Below are 21,395 nucleotides of genomic sequence, written 5' to 3' on the forward strand. Positions count from 1 at the left end.
TTTTATTAAAGTAATAGAAAGTCAATTTTTGGTAAATTTATATTTTTTTTAAATCTTAACTATATTTGCACTGCAATTAAAGAAAATAATGTATGTGATATAATAATATTAAGTTAATAAGTTTATAAAGATAATTAATATCATATAAATATTGTTACCTAATAATACTTATAAGTTAATTTTTTTTTTTTTAAATAAATTATATGTTAACAAAATTAATATTTTTTACTACCATATCCTTATCAGATTATAATATTTATTACTAGCAAATTTTATAATTACTACAGTTAAATATATGCAATATATAGTAAAATAATATTATGTATAAATGTATAATGTGTATTAAATTAAAATTATTAATATAAAGTCACAACTAATGATTTTTAATCAAAATAAAACACTGACACATTTAAGTAAATTTTTGTGGATGTCTCTTAGAACAGCAACCCAACCAATGTAAGCTTAATTTAATTCATTGATTACTTTCTACAGCAAATAATGATTACTTGATTATTATAACATCAAGATATTATTTAGATTTTAAAAATTATAACAAAATACATTCCTAATGTTGTTATATAAAATTCAAAAGCTTTAGTATAAAATAATAATACATATATTTAAAAAATAAACAGTCCTTTTATTTCATATCTAAACATAAAAATATATTTTAAGACTGAAATAAATAAAATTAAAAAAAATGAAAGAAGATAAAAAAATATTTTTAAATTAAAAAAAAAATAAGGTACAGACCCAATTTTAATAATCAAAACCCACACTATTCATCAAAATACATAAGATAAAATATTTACAAAATATCATATGGAAGTACAAATGTATTTTTTGCACTAAAATCCAGTCAGTGCACAAAATGAAAAATACTAGAAAAAAAAATCTTAAATTATACAAGTACAGACAAAAGGAAGTTAACACAGAAAAGTAAGTCAGCAAAGACAGAAAAATGGCAAGTCTTTTGATTTACTGATTTAAAAGTATGGTCATTGAGCAAAATAAAAATAATTTTCAAAATGTAAGGTCAATTACAAAACTTTGAGATCCAAAGTTGGATATAAACAGTGAGAGATCTTAAAATTAATTAGTTGGTAAACAAATATGTACTGGTTATAATATTTTGGTAACTGTTCTACGCAAATGGTTAACCACAGTGGAACTCAAATTGTAACTTCTAATTAGGAATATTATTATTTTCTTTGAGACTTGCAATACTGTTTAGTATAATAACTTATACGTTGCCTTAGACTCATACAAACTAAGTATCTGCATGCATTAAAATAAACTTCTGAAAAAAAAAAAATATATTAAATAATAGATTATCTAATTTAGTGTTTTAGGAGTATGAAATTCCCAAAAAAATGTAACTTAATATTAAGAGGACACCACAAACCCACTATTTAAGGGGTAAACATAAATAATTTTAAAAAAGAATTATATTATATAGTATATACTATAATAATATTGAAAATTAAAAACATAAAATATTTAGTAATTAAAATAATTTTAGGACTATTTAATATTATGATATTAATCATGTGATTGAAATATTGTAGTTGATTCTGGATATTGCAATAAACATAGGATACAATATACTAGCATGCATAATATAATGCACAAGAATTTTAAATAAAAAACTAAGATACTTATAATATGTTCTTAAGTATTGACAATATGTACACAATGTCCATATAAATGTACCATACATTTATTTTTATAATGACAATTTAGTTTATTTTTTTATTACTTACATTAATAGTCTCTAAGGAAGATAAAATCAAATTTATGTTTCATTAAAGTATGGATGTTTCAAAGCCTCACGAGCTGACACTCGTTCAGTACTGTCAAATATCAACATTTTCTGAAAACACACACACATGTATTTAAACTATTTGTTTTATGTAATTAATGCAATATTACAACAAATTAACATTTTCATACTTAACCAATTTAATCAAAAATGTATTTAAAAATAAAAAAAAATAAGTTTGTAAAAAAACATTAAGCATTAATAAAAGAAATCTCACCATTAACAAATCTTCTCCCTTAGAACATAGATCAGGAATTACAGTCTTCAAACAAGTCTGTGAATAAGACTCAAAAGAACTTCTCAATAAAGAAACATTCTTTGGCCAATTTAGTGCAGATGGTAAACCAATTACCCTAGAATTATTTTCCATTTCAATTTTATAATCAATATTTTTACTAATCATTAATTACCTAAATATCCTATCTAACTGTTCAGCTTCAGATTCGCCATTAAATAAAGGAGATAATTTGTACATCTCTCCCATAATACAGCCACAAGCCCACACATCAACAGCAGTAGCATAAGGTAAACCTAATAAAACTTCTGGTGCTCTATACCATAATGTTACAACCTAAATAGTAGCAATACATTTAAAACACAACACATACAATTTATTTTTCAATATTAAATTTATAATTAAGGCTTGAAAGTAATAGGGAAATGCATATTTTTTCTACATGCTCTTGATTTATAGTAAACCAATTTAAAAATTTAAACTACACAACAGTAAGTATAAAAATCAAAAATGTTAAATGTATATTTCATTGGTTCTTAAATGTTTGTTAAGCATATTTAATACTTTCATAATTTAACAATTTTTTATGCATATTTTGCCTATTAAACTCCTATAACTTCCAAGCCTACATACAAGTTATAATTTATATTCTAATTAAATTAAATATTTACTTACAACTGAGGTTAACTTCATATCAAAATCATAAATTTTGGCTAGACCAAAATCAGCAATTTTAATTCTTAGGTCACTGGACACTAAAACATTTTGTGGTTTGAGATCACGATGTACAACACGATTACAGTGAAGAAAGTCAACTCCCGATAATATTTGTCGCATAACACTCTAGAAAAATAAAATAAATAATATTATTTAATTTCTAGTTTATATAAAATGTACCCAAGATATGATGCCACACCTACATGTGTTTTCTCTGTCTAACAAATCATTACAAACATAAAAAATAGCAAATTTATATTCAACAGTTTCAATTTTGTGTAATAATTTTTAATAATGGAGAAAATTGACTTATTATCAAGCATAAAGGTAGGAGATGCTTTACTCTCTAATAATTTTTTTTGCAAAAATTTTACATTTTCTTAATTTACTAAAAAATTAAAAATATTGTATGAATCCCAAATGAATGTTTTTACTTTTAAGTTTTATCATAGGTATTAACGTAACCCCATTAATATTTTTAAATTCCCTATCTCATATATTCTTTTTGTGCTTAATTGTATAGAGTATATATTTCTTATAAGACCAAAAAAAGTTTTAAAACTACAGACCAATTTTATCAATTATTAAATATTGATACATAAAATAAGAACAATTGAATAAATATTTGATATGTCATACATTTGTAAGACAGAGACAACACACACGGGAGTAATGTCCTCTTAATACAAAAAAAAAAAAACAAACCACTAATAAAAAATTACTTATTGTGTATTAAATCATAATAAGTAAAATGGACGAGTAAAATAAATTTTTATATGATAAATAGTGAATAATGTTTAATAATTTATGTTTTAATTTGATAAGAAAAATGTCAAAAAGCACACACTAAAAGTTTTTAGGTTTTGAACAATTTAAGAATTGTAAAATTTATAAAACAATAATTTTTTTTTTTTAACCATCCAAAGATTTTTTATTAGGGGTTTTCTGTATGTCCTAAAATGACCCTTTTTAAATGTTCCAAGTGCATCTGAAATAAGGTAATACCCAAATGTCCCGAATAAATCCCCCCAAAATAAGGTCAAATTTTAGACATTACAATATTTTATTCAGTAAAACCATGTTATAAATACACTGGTATTTAAGCACTGGCTTGAAAGTTAATTTATTTATATTTAATCTAATAAGTTATATTAAATGCTAGATAATATAGACATTTTCTTAAGATCGTGTGTTTAAGTATATACAATTTTATTTTTTAAGGGTTTTGGAATATTTGATATGTGTTTGTAAAATTATTTAAAATACCTTCTAAATTTTAGACAAATTTTTTATTTAAGTTATTGTTAAATTCTAACTTATCAGTTATTAATTTTTTTAATATTTATAAAAACAATTTTTTTTTTTTTGAAAATGTTCAAAATACGATCTATATATAAATATGTAATATTAAAAAATACTTAGAAAGTTAAATGATCATGCATAATAATTATCATTCAGTTTAATAAAAACAATAATAAATATATAAATGAGTAAAAATATAAATACATTAATTAATTTAAGATTGAAATCAAAAATATTTGGACAAGGTTATTAATAGATTTTATTTTATTATAGGGATTTATGAGTTTATATTGCACAGTTTAATGGTTTTTATTGCATAATTAAAGAATTTTTAATGTATATATAAGTGTCTATTGAAAAAACAATTAAGTATAAAATGACAAAAGAAAGATGCCTTACTAATAATTAGCCCAATTTCATTTAAAACAAAATTTATTTCATAGCAATATTACACATCTCAAATTTTTTTAGCTAATATTGATAGTAACTACAAAATGCTTAAGATTTTTTAAACATTAAAGATAAAAATAAAATATCATATAATTTATAAGGTACAAAATATACTAAAAATACCTAAAAATAATTAAATTATAAAGATAAAATTATTATTCATGTATAACTTTTACTCAAATTTTAATTTTATTAAATAAATTTAAAATATGATTGTATAATAAAATTATTTCAAACCTTCTAATAAATATTTTTTTATGTATTCAATTACAGGTGAAATGTATTTATTTACTAATTCATACGTGTTAATTTCAAAAACATTATAATTGATAATGAAAATTCATCAACAATAAAAAATGGCATAATAAATAAACAACTTTATACCTTTATGTTGATAGTTTGAATGCTTTTACAAAATTAATTAACTAATAGGAATGACATTACTCATTTAATGATAAATCATCTTTAATTTAATTAAGCCGCTATTTACTTGAATACAATTTGTGTATAAGTATTAAATATTAATAAAATTTAAAAGTCAACGCAATAAACATTCTATTGAGATATCAATATTATATTATTATAAGTATCATTTCTAAAAAACCTATTACATAATATTTTATACTAAAGGTATCTATTATAGAAACATAACATTATGTGACTGGTATTATTAATTATTATGACCAAAATTAGATACTAACTTTCTAAATTACGTTATAAAAAATAATAAATAAAATTAGGAAGCCTAGGTTTTTTTTAAAATCTTATTTTATAAGTAAAATATAATAATTTATTAGTAAAGAAGTGAACTTTAATCCTAAATATTCAATAATAATGAACTATAATTTTCTAAAATTAATGTGATTTGGAATTTTGAAAGATAATAAATTTTTATTTATGATTATTAACTAACGTGTTGACATTTAATATTTTTGTAATCAAGTTATTAGATTTGATTTGAAAAATATTATACTGTGATTAAACACATTAACATAACTTTTTATCAAAATCTATTAAAAGTTAATAGTTTTAATAAAACATACTACAAAACTTTGATTTAAATTAAGATTTAAAAGGTTTATTGAAATAAGTTTATTACTTTTAAATTAAAAAAAAAAATAATGCTTTCTATATATTTAAGTAGATATTTCAATAGAAAGTACTAAACAATTTAAGTACAGACTTTTACTTACTAAAATTCAATATTTAAATAATCTTATATTAGATTAAAACTGAAAATTTAAATGGAAAAATATTTAGGATGTATAAAGGTACTAAATAATAAATTAAATAACTCAATCAGATATAATGTAAATAAATATTGACAATACCTTAATGATTTCAGAAGACATTCCTGGTTTTGGACATCGTTCCATATAGGTGGCTAAATCTTGTTCAATGTGTTCAAACACCAAATAAAGTGTCATGCATTTCTCATTGTATAGTCTAGGACCATGTACAACATCCAAAAGTCTAAGTAACAAAATTAGGTGAAATAGAATAATATTTACAACAATTACACAGGATTTGTTTGATATATACTTGACAATATTCGGATGTTGTTGTTGATCAAGTTGCTTGAGTAAAGCAATCTCACGTAGAGTAGTCATGGGTACACCGTCCTGGGCTAAAGGGATTTTGATTTTTTTCATGGCCACAAATTTACCCTTATTGACAAGATCTCGACCCTTGTACACAGTACCATATGCTCCTATGTAACAAATTTATTAAGATTAATATTTTACATTACACTTTTAAAAATATCTTTCCAAGTCACCCTCACCATTTCCTATCTGATTGAGCTCTTCATAGTTTTCCTTTTCTTGTAGCATGGATGACATGGCCGGGAATGTCTTGGACTGCAATCGAGATAATGGGGACACCATGGTAGTGACAATAGATGTAAGCATAAACGGTTGTACGGTACGGGTTTCAACAAGTCCTGGACGAGATGACCGAGTAAATGACGTCCAGATTGCACACACAATATACAACGCACACGGGGAGAGAGGATGGATTCACAACACAATGTCCTTGACACGGATTGAGATAGACGAGTCGCAACCACCTGTGGACAGCGTTGGCCCGTGGCAAAGGGCTTAGCTATAGGGTGGCGACGAGAAGAACCGGATGGACGCGTACTCGTACGACGCAGACGAAGACAATGACGACGTAAGAGAAAAAGACGAAGACGCACTTCCGGTGGATTCTTGGGCACGCACATGCATACGTAAAACGACCGGACTGCGAGTATACTGTGTACGGTTTATCGGATATTCGGGTGCCGCACTGTAAGCTTTGTCAAACAGCAGCAGCAGCAGCAGCTGAAAAACGACAGTGATCGGTGATTGGTGTTTGGTGGTGGTGCGTGCGGCCGCAGGGGTGAGTGTACATGTACGTATGTAAGAACTAAAGGAGACGGCTGCTTAAGTTACGTATCCGTTGTCCGTTGTCCGTGAAAAACACCTGGTGTTTCGGGTACCTATCTACCTATGCTTATGTATGTAGTAAATGTGTGTGTGTACTCGAACAAAGGAAATGCCGCAAAAAATAAAATAAAATAATAATAATAATAGTAAAAAAAAAACCGTTTTGTTTATAATTTTAAAGGTTACCTATTTCGTTTCCATGGGTTCGCAAAACGCAACCAGTTCGGCCGCCGGTCTACTCACCGCTACCACGATTGCGTAGCAGCGACCGGACGGACCGGGTCGATCCGAAACTCCGAAATGTTGAGCCCTCCTGAGTTGACGACGACGACGGCTGTAGTAGGCAGCAGCTGCTGGTTGTGCTGGTGCTAGTAGTTGTCTGGGCCAACCGGTTTCCCCGGCGCATTGTTGTTACCATGGTTACCGGTCCACTGGTTCTCGCGGTCGATGTCAAATAACAAAACACCGAACAGCTGACTGATATTTACGTTTTTGAACACGATCCGCGGACAACACCGCGGCTAACGAGGTACTACCGAACATCCAAGATTCCAAACTCGTAAATAAATTTTATTAGGTAAGGATAGGGGTGGACTGGGAGTATATCATTCAAGGCGAAGATGAAATAAACCAACCCAAAATAACAAATTTATAGTACGCAATATACCATAAATGATTACGCATTTCGCCTTGTAAGGGCAAAGAGTACGCGCGGTAATTTAGGACAAAAATCATTTGTGCAAGTGTTTGAAGTATTATAATTTAGTGAGCTCTATGTAAACAAATAGGCACTGCACCAATAGAAACAATACAAAACAATTTATTTTTGTGACCTGAAAAGATTTTGTAAATAAATACATCTTAAATTTAATTTATACAACGTACTAAAAATAAAATAAAGACAATTTTTTTACAAAGGTTTATATGTTGATATACCATATCTATCACATAGTGTACCACTAAATAGTAAATACTAGAAAATGGTTTATTATACCTACCTATTATATAGGCCCAGCATGAGGGTAAAGCAACTCAGGCGCCATTCTCATGGGAACGGTGAAATTACTGAATAAAATTATGAACATTTTTATTTTTATTGTTTTTGTGAAAACAAAAACTTATTTAAGACCCATTTCTATTGTCATTTTTCTAATGGTGAAAAATTAGTTAGACGCGTTGGTAACTTATTCAAAATCGACAGGAAACATTTTTTGTTTCTGTTATTACCTAATTATTTAATAGAACTCCTAAGTCAAATTTGACATGATATTAATATACAATCAATTTTTTGCATATCGATGAAAACAAAATGTTTGCTTTTATCTCCGTAATTATTTCAAATTTAATTATTACATTTTAAATTAAAAAAATATAAATTTACGAATATTATGTAAACAATTTATTATTAATAACCAACTATCAAAATTTCATGAAACTTAACAAAATATAACTTTATTTTATTAGCTTAGGATCATATTTTATACATTAAACTTGAGCTTTGAAATGGTTTGATACTATACAATTTCAGTGTTCCTATTCTAATAGTTACTACTGAGTACTTACTGTCACAATAAATTATTAATGCTTCTTAATTTTCACGACGTAAATTTGAATGATTATGTGATTTTTAAATTTATAGTATACTAAATGTTAAAAAATATTCATACACAATGCATAAATAAATATATAAGCATGCAGAAACATGTATGATTAAAGAATATAAAAATTAATTGATACAAATTAGGCAATTGACTGAAATCTGACAGCATATTGATCAAAATATAATAGATTTATAATTTTAATTTAAAGAACCTGAAGTATACCTATGTATATAAATATAACACATATTTTATATGGATGACGGGGCTATAAAACTTGTATTAGTGTATCTCCAATTCTCGGTTTAAGGGTTGTGTGTGGGAGGAGGGGTGAATTATAGTATTCCTTTGATCGGCACCAGTGATGAATTTAAAGTTTTCATAAAATTTATACTTTAATAACAGTCTTATACAAATGACTTACATTATAAATGAAACATACGAATAAATTTAACAAATTTAATATATATATTTTTTTTTTTGTTTTTATTACTTCTCAAATATTTTAAAGTTAAACATCATATGAAACACCGCCTTTATTGACTTTCATATATATCAAGAGCTCAACTTAGGAGTTTTGGATCCCCAAAATTAATTATTATCTAAATTCTAAATTATCAACTTAAATTATAAATGCAGTCATTTTGCTATAGGAATTTTTATATTCAATTTATTTTATAAGATTATAAATAAATTATACCATAAGTCTATAAGTAATTATTTAATGATGATTAATATAAATAAAACAATGAAATTAAAAATATAAATAAAAGTAAAGAAATGTAGATACAGTTTTTTAATTTGAATAAATGTTTACTGATATACATCATGTACATTGTACATAAAATCAAAGTGATGATGCATTTTTCAACTTAGCCAATGTATAAATAATAAAAAAAATTACACGATTTAGAATTTAAGACAACGGTTTTTTTTTCTAGATTTTAATCTACTAAACTTTTGAATTAGATCTGAAAAATCAAGTGTGTAAGTAAGTTATTTCCCTTTAAGCAGATAGAGATAGACGAACGAGTGAGTTTAATTTTTTTTTTTTTTTTGCTGAAGGGACGTTCTTCTGGCGTTTTCAATTAGTTCTAATTTTTAATTTGTTTTATACTCGCATTTAAACAAGAGCTGAGCGCTCACAAAAACAAAAAACCTGTGATTTTTCTTTAATAAATGCTAACTTAATCATACCTAATGATAAAGTGCTTTTGACCAATTTTATTTTAAAACATAATACTTAGCTAATTTTATCGATTAGATAATAATCATAAATTCCATTACGATATGTAACTAACGAAACTACGTAAGCAATAATATCATAAAATTTCATAATTTAATTTAAATTTAATTTTATTGCTCTCTATCTTCAACATAAGCTTAGCATAAAAGAGATAGGTAATTATTCAACTGTATCTAAAACTGTTTTATATACTTATAAAATTATCAAAAAAAAAAAAAAACTCAACTGTTGTTTTTATTTTGGAAAAATATAGGTACTTCTAATAAATTAATCAATTGATATTTCAACAATAACAAAATGTGTCGATGAACGCTGACCGAAAGGTGAAATTGAATTTAATTTTGAAAATAAAGAAACTGTTAACTGGTTGTAGACATTAGTCGAGTAATTTAAAGTCAAAATCGTAAATTTTATAGGCATATCTTTCGTGCATAACTCAATTGGAATCATAAAATAAAAATATGACTCAACTTTTACGACTAATTACAACATAATTTATCAACTTGGCCGCTGGATGCTGACCTGGCGTCGACAAGTTTTGAGTGACGACTAAGTTTGAAATAATGGAACGTGATATGATTTCAAAATATTATGACACATAAATTACAAAATGCAAAGTTTTGATAAAAAAAAAGGGAGGTTTACTTTACAACAGTTTTGTAAAATGTATGTCTAGTACTTAAACGCATAATATGCTGTTCATTATCTATTATGAATCAAACATTATAATAGAAGAAATTATTAATTTATTTTGAAAACATTTAATACTCATCATAAGACTTAAAAAAACTAAAAAACTCTTCGTTTTTTTGATCATAATAATAAAAAATTTCATCGAATATAGATATGACTGAAAATTGCCACCCTAATTTTCAAATGAAAATGTATGAGTCAAATGACCTGGAATTGTGGACATTTATAATATATTTAAGGATAATACAAAGTAAACGAGGTAACCTACTTTCGTAAATATTAGTAACAGGCAAAAGTCTTCCAAAACAAAAATTTAGATTAGATTATGCGAATATACACATAACCTTGTCGATGAACATATAATATTCTAAATATTTTAAGATAAATAACACGTAATTTATAAGTATAACAAATTAAATAATACATTTTTAATGCCATTCTCTATATATTTAATTAGATTATTTGTATATTTTAATTAAGTTAGTATTGTGATATATATTAATCTATAATTATTAACAAATACTAAAATAGGACCTTGTGTCAAAGTAGCCACGTCATAATGTACTATATCGAGATAAATAGCCTATTATGTGGGATCAAATATTTAATTTATTATTGTATAAATTATTTATAACTAGAGCAAAAAAAAAAAATCATCAAATATGGATTTAAAAATATGCACTTTTGCATCAAAAAATTTAAAATATGCAGTTAAATATCCCTTTAAAAAAATTAATACATTAAAAATTATATTTTTTCTTTAAATATTTAATTTTAATAATTTTGTATTATCTCTCTATAAGTTTTAACTGAATTTGATATCACTTTATTTTAATCTAATCTACAGTTTCGCAACTATGATAAAATGAGTCTCTTTCATCTTTATGAGAGTATAGAAATAGTTAAATAAAATAATTTGTATCCTTAATCATGAAAAATATTCACTGAAAACATGATTTTCTAAAAACCTTCAAAATATGCATTGCAAACTAAAAATATGCTCTTATAAACAAAAAATATGTCCTTAAACACAAAAACGTCAAAATATGCAAAAATATGCACTAAAAACTTTGAGATTTTTGTTACAAACATTATGAGTACTTACTTTGCATACGCAAAAGTAAACCAAAAAAATATGCGAATGCATGAAAGTCCTTGCTCTATTTATAACCTATATTCAGATTAAAATATTAACAGAGAAATAACTAAATTAAATTACATCTATTTAATTTCTAAATATATTATTATATATTATCCATTACTTGACCATCGTCCATCAGTCCATCTAAAAAATTAATAAAAAACTTGAGATTACCGTATAGCTAGTGCACTAGCCATTATGGACTATAATATTAGTCCCATAACAACAAGTGACAAGTATTTCCGATTAATGATTATTTACCACATATATTATCATTTATCGCATATTACATTTCATTTGCAGTAATATAATAAAGTAACATCATATAAATGCATAGTCGCATAGAGCTTATTTTTATGATGCTGAAAAATAAATACAAGTTGTGAGATATAATTATGTATTTTATAATAGTAAGAAAATCCGGATTTGTCGAGTTTTGAAAATCCGGATTCTTGGAATTCGAAATCCGAAATCAGGATTTTATCACTTAAAGTCCAGAATTCAGATTTTGAAACATTAAATTGGTATTTTTTATATTTAAAATAGAAAAAATTTGTGAAATTGATTACTACATACAAAAAAAAAATTGACTTTTTTTAGTTAGAATACAGAAATCCACAATGTTAAATCCAAAATTTCGATTTTCATAATCCGAAATCCAGATTTAGTAGCTTAACATTCGAAATCCCAATTTACCTATGTTATACTTGCTACTAATTCACGCAGTACATATGAAAAGCGCTTCGTGATAAGAGATAGTCAATCTAACTCCTAAAATATCACGATCCGAAAAATCACACATAGTATTATGATTATTATAATACAGAATAAATTATTGAAATTCGTTATTTTATTTTCAAGAGGATTCCGTTAACCTATTATGCTAATGTTCAACGTTTTGTCACTAAATGATACATACAACACTGAAAAAACCAACAAAAAACATCTTATAAAGATTAGTACGTTCAACGGTTCAACTATCATAACTAATGAATTTGTATAGAATTGTGCATTATTACTTTACCTTATAATAAAACATAGCTATATTTTAACCCTAAATTCGAGTAAGGTATTTTTGTATTTTCGTATTTTTTTATAATAATACATTTTGAAACTTTTATTTTATAGATTTTGATTTTATATGTATTTTTTTTTTTTTTTTTTTTTTTTTTTTGATATTAAAAATATATCTATTGATCAAAATTTGTACACACATTTTGTGTTTTATTATATAATCTTTTCATATAAATATTTTACATGTTTTGCAGCATATGGCTGCAGTTAGATACATAATATTAATATTCATAGACGTGCTTACGGGTGTTGCTGGGTAATGACTACTCGTAATGGGTATTCTATAGCAACACTTGAATCTTTGTTTTAGACTATTATTTATAAAGGTTAGGTAAGATTTAATTAACTCAAAAGTTAATAATAAAAATCTTGAAAAATTAAGAACAAAGCTAATTTTTGGGGGACTTCTCTGCAAGGTCTGCAAAGACAAGCCTTTTTTTTTTCCATTTTGTGACAACACTATTTATTTATTTTTTCCATTTTTTTTCACAGAGTTGTTCCAAATACCCTCTTGAATGTCACCACATCACCTGATTTTTAATTATTTTTTTTTAGTCTGGAAGGGTAAGAGGGGGTGTATTTTATTTAAGTATCCCAATTTTCTGATCACACTATTTAATATTTTTCCAATTTTTTTTTTTAAAGAAGTTATCAAAATACTTAACACCGCTAGAAACATTTCGATACGTTTTCATTAACCGTTTTTTATATTTTCTAGCCGATCACATTATTAAACGATAAAATTTGAATAAAAAATTCTACATATCAATATATCATTGTTCGAAGGCAAAATAAACAACCCAATCACGGGCGAAATGTGACGGGTTGGCAATAATTTATAAACGTTCAGCTATTCGCTCAGAAACATGTTTAGTACGTTATGATTTATAATCAAAATTGAATTTGACACGTCCATCGAAACAGTGACTTATGCTCAATAACGAAATACTCTCAAAACAAGTAATGCGGTAGAGCGACTTTCCCAGTTTTTAACAAAAACTTAATCTTATGTGGCAAACTTGCACGTAATGCGTATTGCACGGCGTAACAAATAGGCAATATAGGTACAGTACTGCGTTGAAAGACAATATCGAAGTGTTAATATCCTCAAATTTAATAGTATGTAATGACCACACTGACGGGGGCGCATTTCATCGTATTCGGTGACGTTCATTATCCCGGGTTTAGTAAACAGATGTTTATTATTTTAATACCGTTATTTATATTGAAGAACATAACAAGATATTTTTTTTTTAAATAAGAAAGTACAGTCATTTAAATACATTTTTTGGTTGATAAAAATGAAATTTTAATTTAATATAAGATTGTATACATAAGAATAACTTACTAGAAGTTTAAATATATACACATAGGTACGATATTTTCATAGGTTAAGTTCTTAAGTAGCTCTTATTAAAACCAGAATATCTAAAAAAAAATAAACCACTGTATAGTCTATTTTACTTTTTAGTCACTTTGAGTAATAGGTATACTAAAGCCAAGTTGTATAAAAAAATCGATTAATTTAATGATCGATTTCAAGCCATTTATTATTCATGCTTAAAATACCATTGACACACTATTAACTTATATTTACATAAGTATGGTAGTTTATTTCTTAGTTGTACTAAAAATTATACATTTAAATGAATTTTATATACAATATGTTATTTATATATATATTATAGACAAAAGCATGTTTTCAGCATTGTTTTGTTAAGAACAATGAATTAAATTGCACGGTTTTTCCTTTAATGGCCATCTATAAAATATATTAACCCTGACAGTATATGGTAAACAAACGGTAGTGAATTTATTACAGTATATTTTCATGGTGTTTAAACTAATTTTTCCAATAGAACTTAACCAATACAAAATTAATTAGAGTAAACGTCAACCATAAAAACTTAAAACTAAGAAATAAAGTTGTTCATATGGTCGAAGGGAATACGTAAATATGACTTTGGAAGTTTTTGTGGTTTCTTGATATTAACGATTATTTTGATATGAAATATCGAGTATTATAGGCGTAAAAAGGTAAATTAAATTTTTTTTGAGAGGCTTAAGTTCCTTTATGGCCTTATTATCTCAACTATAAACAATATGGACAATATTTATAAAATAATTTACATCATTTATACACATTATATAATATCTTTTTTAGGCTATATTTTTTTTCGTTACGTTTTCAACGAGAAACAACAATTCTCACAAATTAAAAATGTTTTACCATAAAAATAAAATTTCAAATTATTATTGTTATTCAATAACATTTATTGACCTGGATATCACGCTGTAAAATGGCTGTTGCACTCAGGAAACCACTCATAAGAAATTGTTTTTTTTTTCAAAGAGGAAATTTCATTGACTATAAATTTGTTGGTATAATAGAATGTTTGCTCCTTAATTCTAGGGATCCCAGATTTATTTTATTTTTTAATACGAGGCATTTTAAATCACACATATACTTATAATTTATATTGATGTTAATTTTGAAAAGGGGCAAGGCAATTAAAATATTACAAAATTAAACATGTGATGTTTGTCATACTGATTCTTTGCAAACATTTGGTAGCTAAAATTACATATTTTAGCCTTGATGTAACATTTCATTTTTCTCACAGTCACTAAATATATTATAAAATAAAGTTAAACACAATCATAATCAAATAATAATTATTAATTATCATTTGATTTAGATATAATGGTTTAGGTAAAAACTTAAATGATATGAAAAAATTTAATTTTTAAAATAAGGTACATACGAGACAGATTATCCAAAATATGGGACAAAAGTATTATTTTTAAACTAGCATCAGGACACCAGGATACTTCATTCAAATATGAGACAATCCAGTAAAATACGGGACATATGGGATCCCTTCTCAAATCACATAGTATAAGTCGAATAAGATTTCTTTAGTAAAATGTTTTAACAAAAAAAATTTCAAATCCTTGAGAAAATTATGAAAGACCTATAGTTCATATAAGAATGAAAAGAATTAAGGGGTTTATAAGATATAGATATTATTATACCTATAGAAAATTACCATAAATGTGGAAAATAATAACAGTATTAGGTTAGAGATAAAAAAGATAACTAGAAATAAATATTTTAGAATTTTGGATTTTTCTTTTTGCAAGCTTACAGGAAATTTCATCTATGATAAGATCATGACTGAATGTAGAAGTAGCATATCAATAGACAATTAAACATTAAAAATATGCTTTTAGTGGATTTTTTGTTGTTATTGTTTGTCCAGAGTGAAACAACTAAGGATCATATGATATTAAAAATTATTTAAGATTTAAGCCATAAATATATAATCTTAAAAATAATGTTTTTGATTAATATGAAAAATATAATGTAAAAAAATTGGGAATTACATAATACATACTGGGAATCTAATATTGAAAGTAATAACATACAGCAAAGGCAAAAGTTTGTCAACACCTAAACGAAACATAATGTTTTCCTAAAAACAATTTAAACACAACAAGAAAAACTTTGTTATTTTTAAATTTTTTATTTAATTTTTATAAATTAAGAACAAATTTAATATTTAAAAATTAATTTTTTAAGAACTAGAATAATGTTTATAGTTAAATGTGATAAGAACAATATACAAATTATTCCAATTATAAAAGGCTAGAATCAACACATGAGTTTTATTTTAAGGACAAAATATATTCAATTAGCAAATTTATTCATTTAATTAATTAATAAGCCACTATACAGTAAGGTCTCGTTAATCCTAAAAAGAATGAGAAAAGGGATCATTCGGATTAAAAATTTGTTCAGATTACTTATGACTTAAAAAAAAATCAATTTTCTTGAAATTTAAATTTTGAAATTAATCTTTATTCATACTGCAGTATTAATTCATAAAATTCTTTGTTGAAAAACACAATGAATTCAATCAAAATCAATTAAATCATTATAATTATGTATAAATAGCCAGTTAATAAGTACTTATATTGCATATTATTATGAATTATGATACATGTGTGTATTAGTATAGCGATGTGGAAATTTCCAAGCCCGTTCGGATTACTGTGTCATTCGGATTAGCCTGTGTTTGGATTAACAAGACCCTACTGTATTTAGTTTTTTATGCATAAATTGTTATGTATCTAATATATAATATAAATCTAATCACAACTATTCTAGCAAAAATATAATGAATAAATTCAATTATAACTAAATTAATTAAATGGTATCCAATGGTTCTTACTAGTTTTAAGTTAATTACAAAGAATCAAATCAATATTTCTAAATAAATTTATTTAAAAGGATGTCTGACTTAAATTTGTTGTCCAAATCTTACATAAGTGTATAAGCTTTAGCTCATAACTTATAAGACATAACATAGCAAATTTACGCTCAGCAATCATTTTTAATATCAGTACAATTGAACTAAAGGAAATCTCATTATATGTGGTTTATTGGAAGTATTAAGCATTTTTTAACTTAAATTAATAATTTATATACTTTTATAACTTGCTTCAAAATTTAAACAACAAAACAAAAATTACAAAAAATTACTGACAATTAATTAAGCTAAATGCTTAGAATATATTTGCTATATCATGCATTTGTAAGATATGAAAACAAATAAGGGGGATGACCACTTAAAAACTAAAATATATATTTTTAAAATACATTTTTTTTAAAATCTTTTAATTTGGTATTGAGTTTAACACGAGAGTATATCACTACAATATTAGTTAAATCTATATTGGTAATGTATAATTTTGTATATAATATAGGATTGATACATTATATCTAATTTATTAAAAATTGGATTGTAATATTTTCAAATTTAAAAATAATTTAAAATAAACATTTCTAAAGATGTTATCTTATAGTTTAGTTTAATAAATTTTTGAATGAAATTAGGAAAATGACAATATAAATTATTTTATACACCTCATATAATATAATATAGTCAATGTATATTAAAAAAAATTCTTAGCAACTACTGATTTTCAGTAGGTAGATTCTCAACCAATAATTGAACACAATTTTTAAGGAAGTGTAGTCCACCCACTGTCACTGAATTTTATAATAACACGTCCCAAAGTAATACTCTTAGTATAAATAGAGGAATTTTACTTAATTATTCTAATTCTTTAATAATACTTAGTTATAAAGTAACCTAAAAAGTATCATGATATTTAATATTTCTGAATTAAACTTTAATCTTTGATAGCATGCACAGTAATAGTAAGATATGGATTGATTATTATTCCAGTAATTGGACATATTTCAATCATTTTTGTCTCATATAATTTATCCTTAATATGTAAGGAGTATCTGTCATGTAAATGTTGTGGCAAAATATTGTACATATCATCTACTGATTTAATGGCACCTATTAAACATAAATAATAAACAAGATAAATAATCAAGAAACAATATAAAAATAAATTACTTTTAAAGTTGCAACAAAAATGTTTGAAAACTTTTAATATCTAGGTTATTTAATAGCTTAATACTGTAGTAACAGAAATACTTTTCTTTGATATTTTTACAATTCTAAGCTATTGATAAAAAATGGAATAGACCAGAAAACTTAACTTATTTTTATGGAGGGTTGATTTTAAAATGTGATTTAGCATCATAGGCCAAAATTATTTAAAGAGGGATATACCTGTATATGTTAAGCAATTTAAAAAAGATAATTTTAGTTTGTAAATCTAGTATTGTATCACTTAAGTTGGTTCTATAAACTATATATTAAAAATTAAAGAATCTAAAACTAACATATTTTCTAAATACTAATTAGGTTTCGAGACACTCAAAATAAAACATTGGATATCATTTGTTTATTATAAATTAAATAATGGTTAGATAAAGAACAGAATAAAAGTTAAATAAAAATTTTTAAAGAAAACTAATTTATTATATATCAATGAATATTTACTTTAGATTAAGTGAACAGAATTAAAGAAAGTTCTGTTTTATAATAATCATTAGGTAAAAATGTATGTCATATATAATATACATAAGCAAAATACAAGAGGTTAAATAAAAAAATAATCTAAAAATTTTAATTGTGTTGAAGAATTTTAAATGAAGTAGATGAGAATTTACTAGTAAATGAATACTATATTACAATTAAATGGACAAAAAAAAAAAGAATAAATAAAGATTAGGTTAAATTATTAATACATAAGTTATGTACTATATTTAATAGAAAAGTGGAATATTGTGTGAGTTATTCAGATTAATTTTTAAATCATTAAACTGAACAATAGGGAGTTAGTTACAAAAATTAAATTAAACAGATAAATTTAGATATGAAAAAATTATTAATATAATGAAATAGTAAATTATATTATAGCAATAAGCAATATTTAGGTTATTTGATAAGTAAAATGACAGTATAATTTTTTAACTACATAAACCAAACTCATTGTTATTACAGAAGTTATAAAAATTTATCAATAAAAGTAAATAATAATTATTACATAATTAAATTTTTAATATTCTATATTATTCATAAGCCAAATATAATGAAATGCATGAATAAAAGTGTATTTATTTATATAAATTTGAAATAAAAAATATTAGGATAAAATCAGATTTTTTTAATAAATTAAAAATAAATTGACATGATTTTTGTTTAAATTGATAAGTTTTTATTAAAAACTAAAGACTTTCAATACTTGAACATTTTGAGGAGAACAATAGCATAGATATTCAAGTTTATGAAATTAGATATTAGATTCAATTTAAAGCATGAATTATAAAATATGAAGAGTAAATAATTATAAATAGTTAAAAAATCATTTTTGTTGAAACTTAAGATTAAAAAAAACAAGTGGTCATAATTACTCAAAAGTGATGACATGTCTGGAAATGTATATTTTTTGACACTTAATTCTAAATTAATAATTCGAAATCCAGCCTTGATAATAGTTTCTCTCATTTTATCTTGTGAGTAAAAATCATATGATATTTGTTTTAAATCCTGTAAATAATTTGTTGTGTTTATTATAAAAAATATAATTAAAAAAATGAAAAAATTGAATATGTAAAGTTATCATTTTGATCATTATCACAGTTCCAGATATAATAAGTACCGATTCACTAAGTTAGAGAATTCTTATTAACACAAAATCTATTAAAATGGGTTAGAACAATTAAATTAATTACTTAATTTACTTAATTTATCAAAATAATGTCTAACCAACCAAGTCATACTTGGTAACTCACGAGTTCTATCTAGATCTGATCATACATTTAAAAAGCAAAAATAAACCAATAACAATTTGCTTTAACTTTTTATATCAATAAATTAATTTTAATAAAACCAAGGCCTAAGAAATTTTAATTTTTCTTGATGATTTACAAATTACTGTATAAATATCATAATAAATAATTATATACAAAAAGTTATTATATTAAAATAAACTTGAAAAGAAAAAAATAATAACATAAATACTCACTTTAATATATTTTTGCCATTCTGTATCCATACGTTTATACAATTCAACTATTGGATTGATAAACAAGAAGGTTAACAAAATTTCTCCACCACTTTTCAACATCAAATTCATATTACAAAAAGAATCAGCTTTATTACAAACCCAGTGAAAACAAAAAAATGAAAATATTTTATTAAATCTGTGCAAATAAAAAGAACAATCATTGGCATTTTCAATATCCAAAACTTTGAAATCTATCTTGGAGCATCCATATGTTTTTTTAGCATATTCAATCATTTCTATTGATTTATCAACACCAACCTAAAAAAAAAAATATTAATATAAATACAAATTACTTTTAAAAAATATTAAAATATATTATACTAACCAACTGATTGATCTTATTCTTTAATAAAGGATAAAGAATATCTGAGGTTACATCGCCTGGTCCACATCCTATGTCTAAAACTATTTCATTAGATTTCCAAACCATTTTTTTAATATATGTATTTGAAATATCCTTGGCATCCTTCCGTTGCAGACCATTATCTTTAACATACTGCTCTGGGCAATGCATTTTAACAAACTAAATATTCTCTCATAAAACATTCTATTTTATACTTGAATTTATCCTCATATTTAATCATTCATATATTTTATATAATACCTGACAGATCTTCTTAATCGTGTAATTTCCATAACAAATACATCATTGTAAAGCAATATGAATAAAATTATTTATAAAAAAATCTTCCTCCTATTTATATAATCTGATTTAAATATGCTTTAGAAAAACCTTTTCATAAATTATGTGACAGTTAATCTGATCCTAAGTAAATTCTTTAGTATGTAAATTAGTATTATTTGTAGACCAACTTACCTATATGAGTATTATATGTAATTTTTTTTAGACCTATACATATTTTTATTTTATTATCATGCTATAAATATTAACATATTTGTATATAATAAATGTACCCTCCTTAGCATACAAACAAACCACTTTTTACTATCTACGAATATTATTATATTTATTTTTACATTTCTAAGCTGTATTATAGTTAATAATATAAGTAATTTAATCATATTTACTCAATTGATATTCAATATTTCTAATTTTTCGATAAGTTGATGAATATTATTTTATATTTTCATAACTTATCAACTAATAAGAAAAAATAATATATTAGTAATTTAAATCATATTTAATTGGCAGTCTTTTAATTATATCTGATTTTACAACAATAAGTTGAT

The 21,395-nt window shown here is 24.4% G+C and overlaps 2 protein-coding genes across 2 annotated transcripts; both read right to left on the bottom strand.

Annotated features, from left to right (window-relative positions):
• Positions 1-752: 752 nt before the first annotated feature.
• LOC112597864 (cyclin-dependent kinase 4-like) lies at positions 753-7,083 on the bottom strand. Its single transcript, XM_025344102.1, is given in 9 exon segments — positions 753-1,300; positions 1,764-1,873; positions 2,040-2,175; positions 2,233-2,393; positions 2,733-2,900; positions 5,858-5,999; positions 6,069-6,237; positions 6,310-6,436; positions 6,439-7,083. Coding segments are annotated over 8 exon segments (1,293 nt in total). The 5' UTR covers positions 6,751-7,083; the 3' UTR covers positions 753-1,300; positions 1,764-1,795.
• Positions 7,084-17,606: 10,523 nt separating this feature from the next.
• On the bottom strand, positions 17,607-21,168 carry LOC112592136 (juvenile hormone acid O-methyltransferase-like). Its single transcript, XM_025336128.1, has 4 exons — positions 20,530-21,168; positions 20,163-20,462; positions 19,549-19,684; positions 17,607-18,082 (listed from the first exon to the last, which is right to left on the bottom strand). The coding sequence occupies exons 1-4, from the start codon at positions 20,716-20,718 to the stop codon at positions 17,907-17,909; spliced, it is 801 nt and encodes a 266-aa protein (XP_025191913.1). The 5' UTR covers positions 20,719-21,168; the 3' UTR covers positions 17,607-17,906.
• Positions 21,169-21,395: the final 227 nt, after the last annotated feature.

The sequence above is a fragment of the Melanaphis sacchari genome, unplaced genomic scaffold, assembly GCF_002803265.2.
Source record: "Melanaphis sacchari strain LSU unplaced genomic scaffold, SCAv2.0 Contig0_pilon_pilon, whole genome shotgun sequence".
Taxonomy (NCBI): domain Eukaryota; kingdom Metazoa; phylum Arthropoda; class Insecta; order Hemiptera; family Aphididae; genus Melanaphis; species Melanaphis sacchari.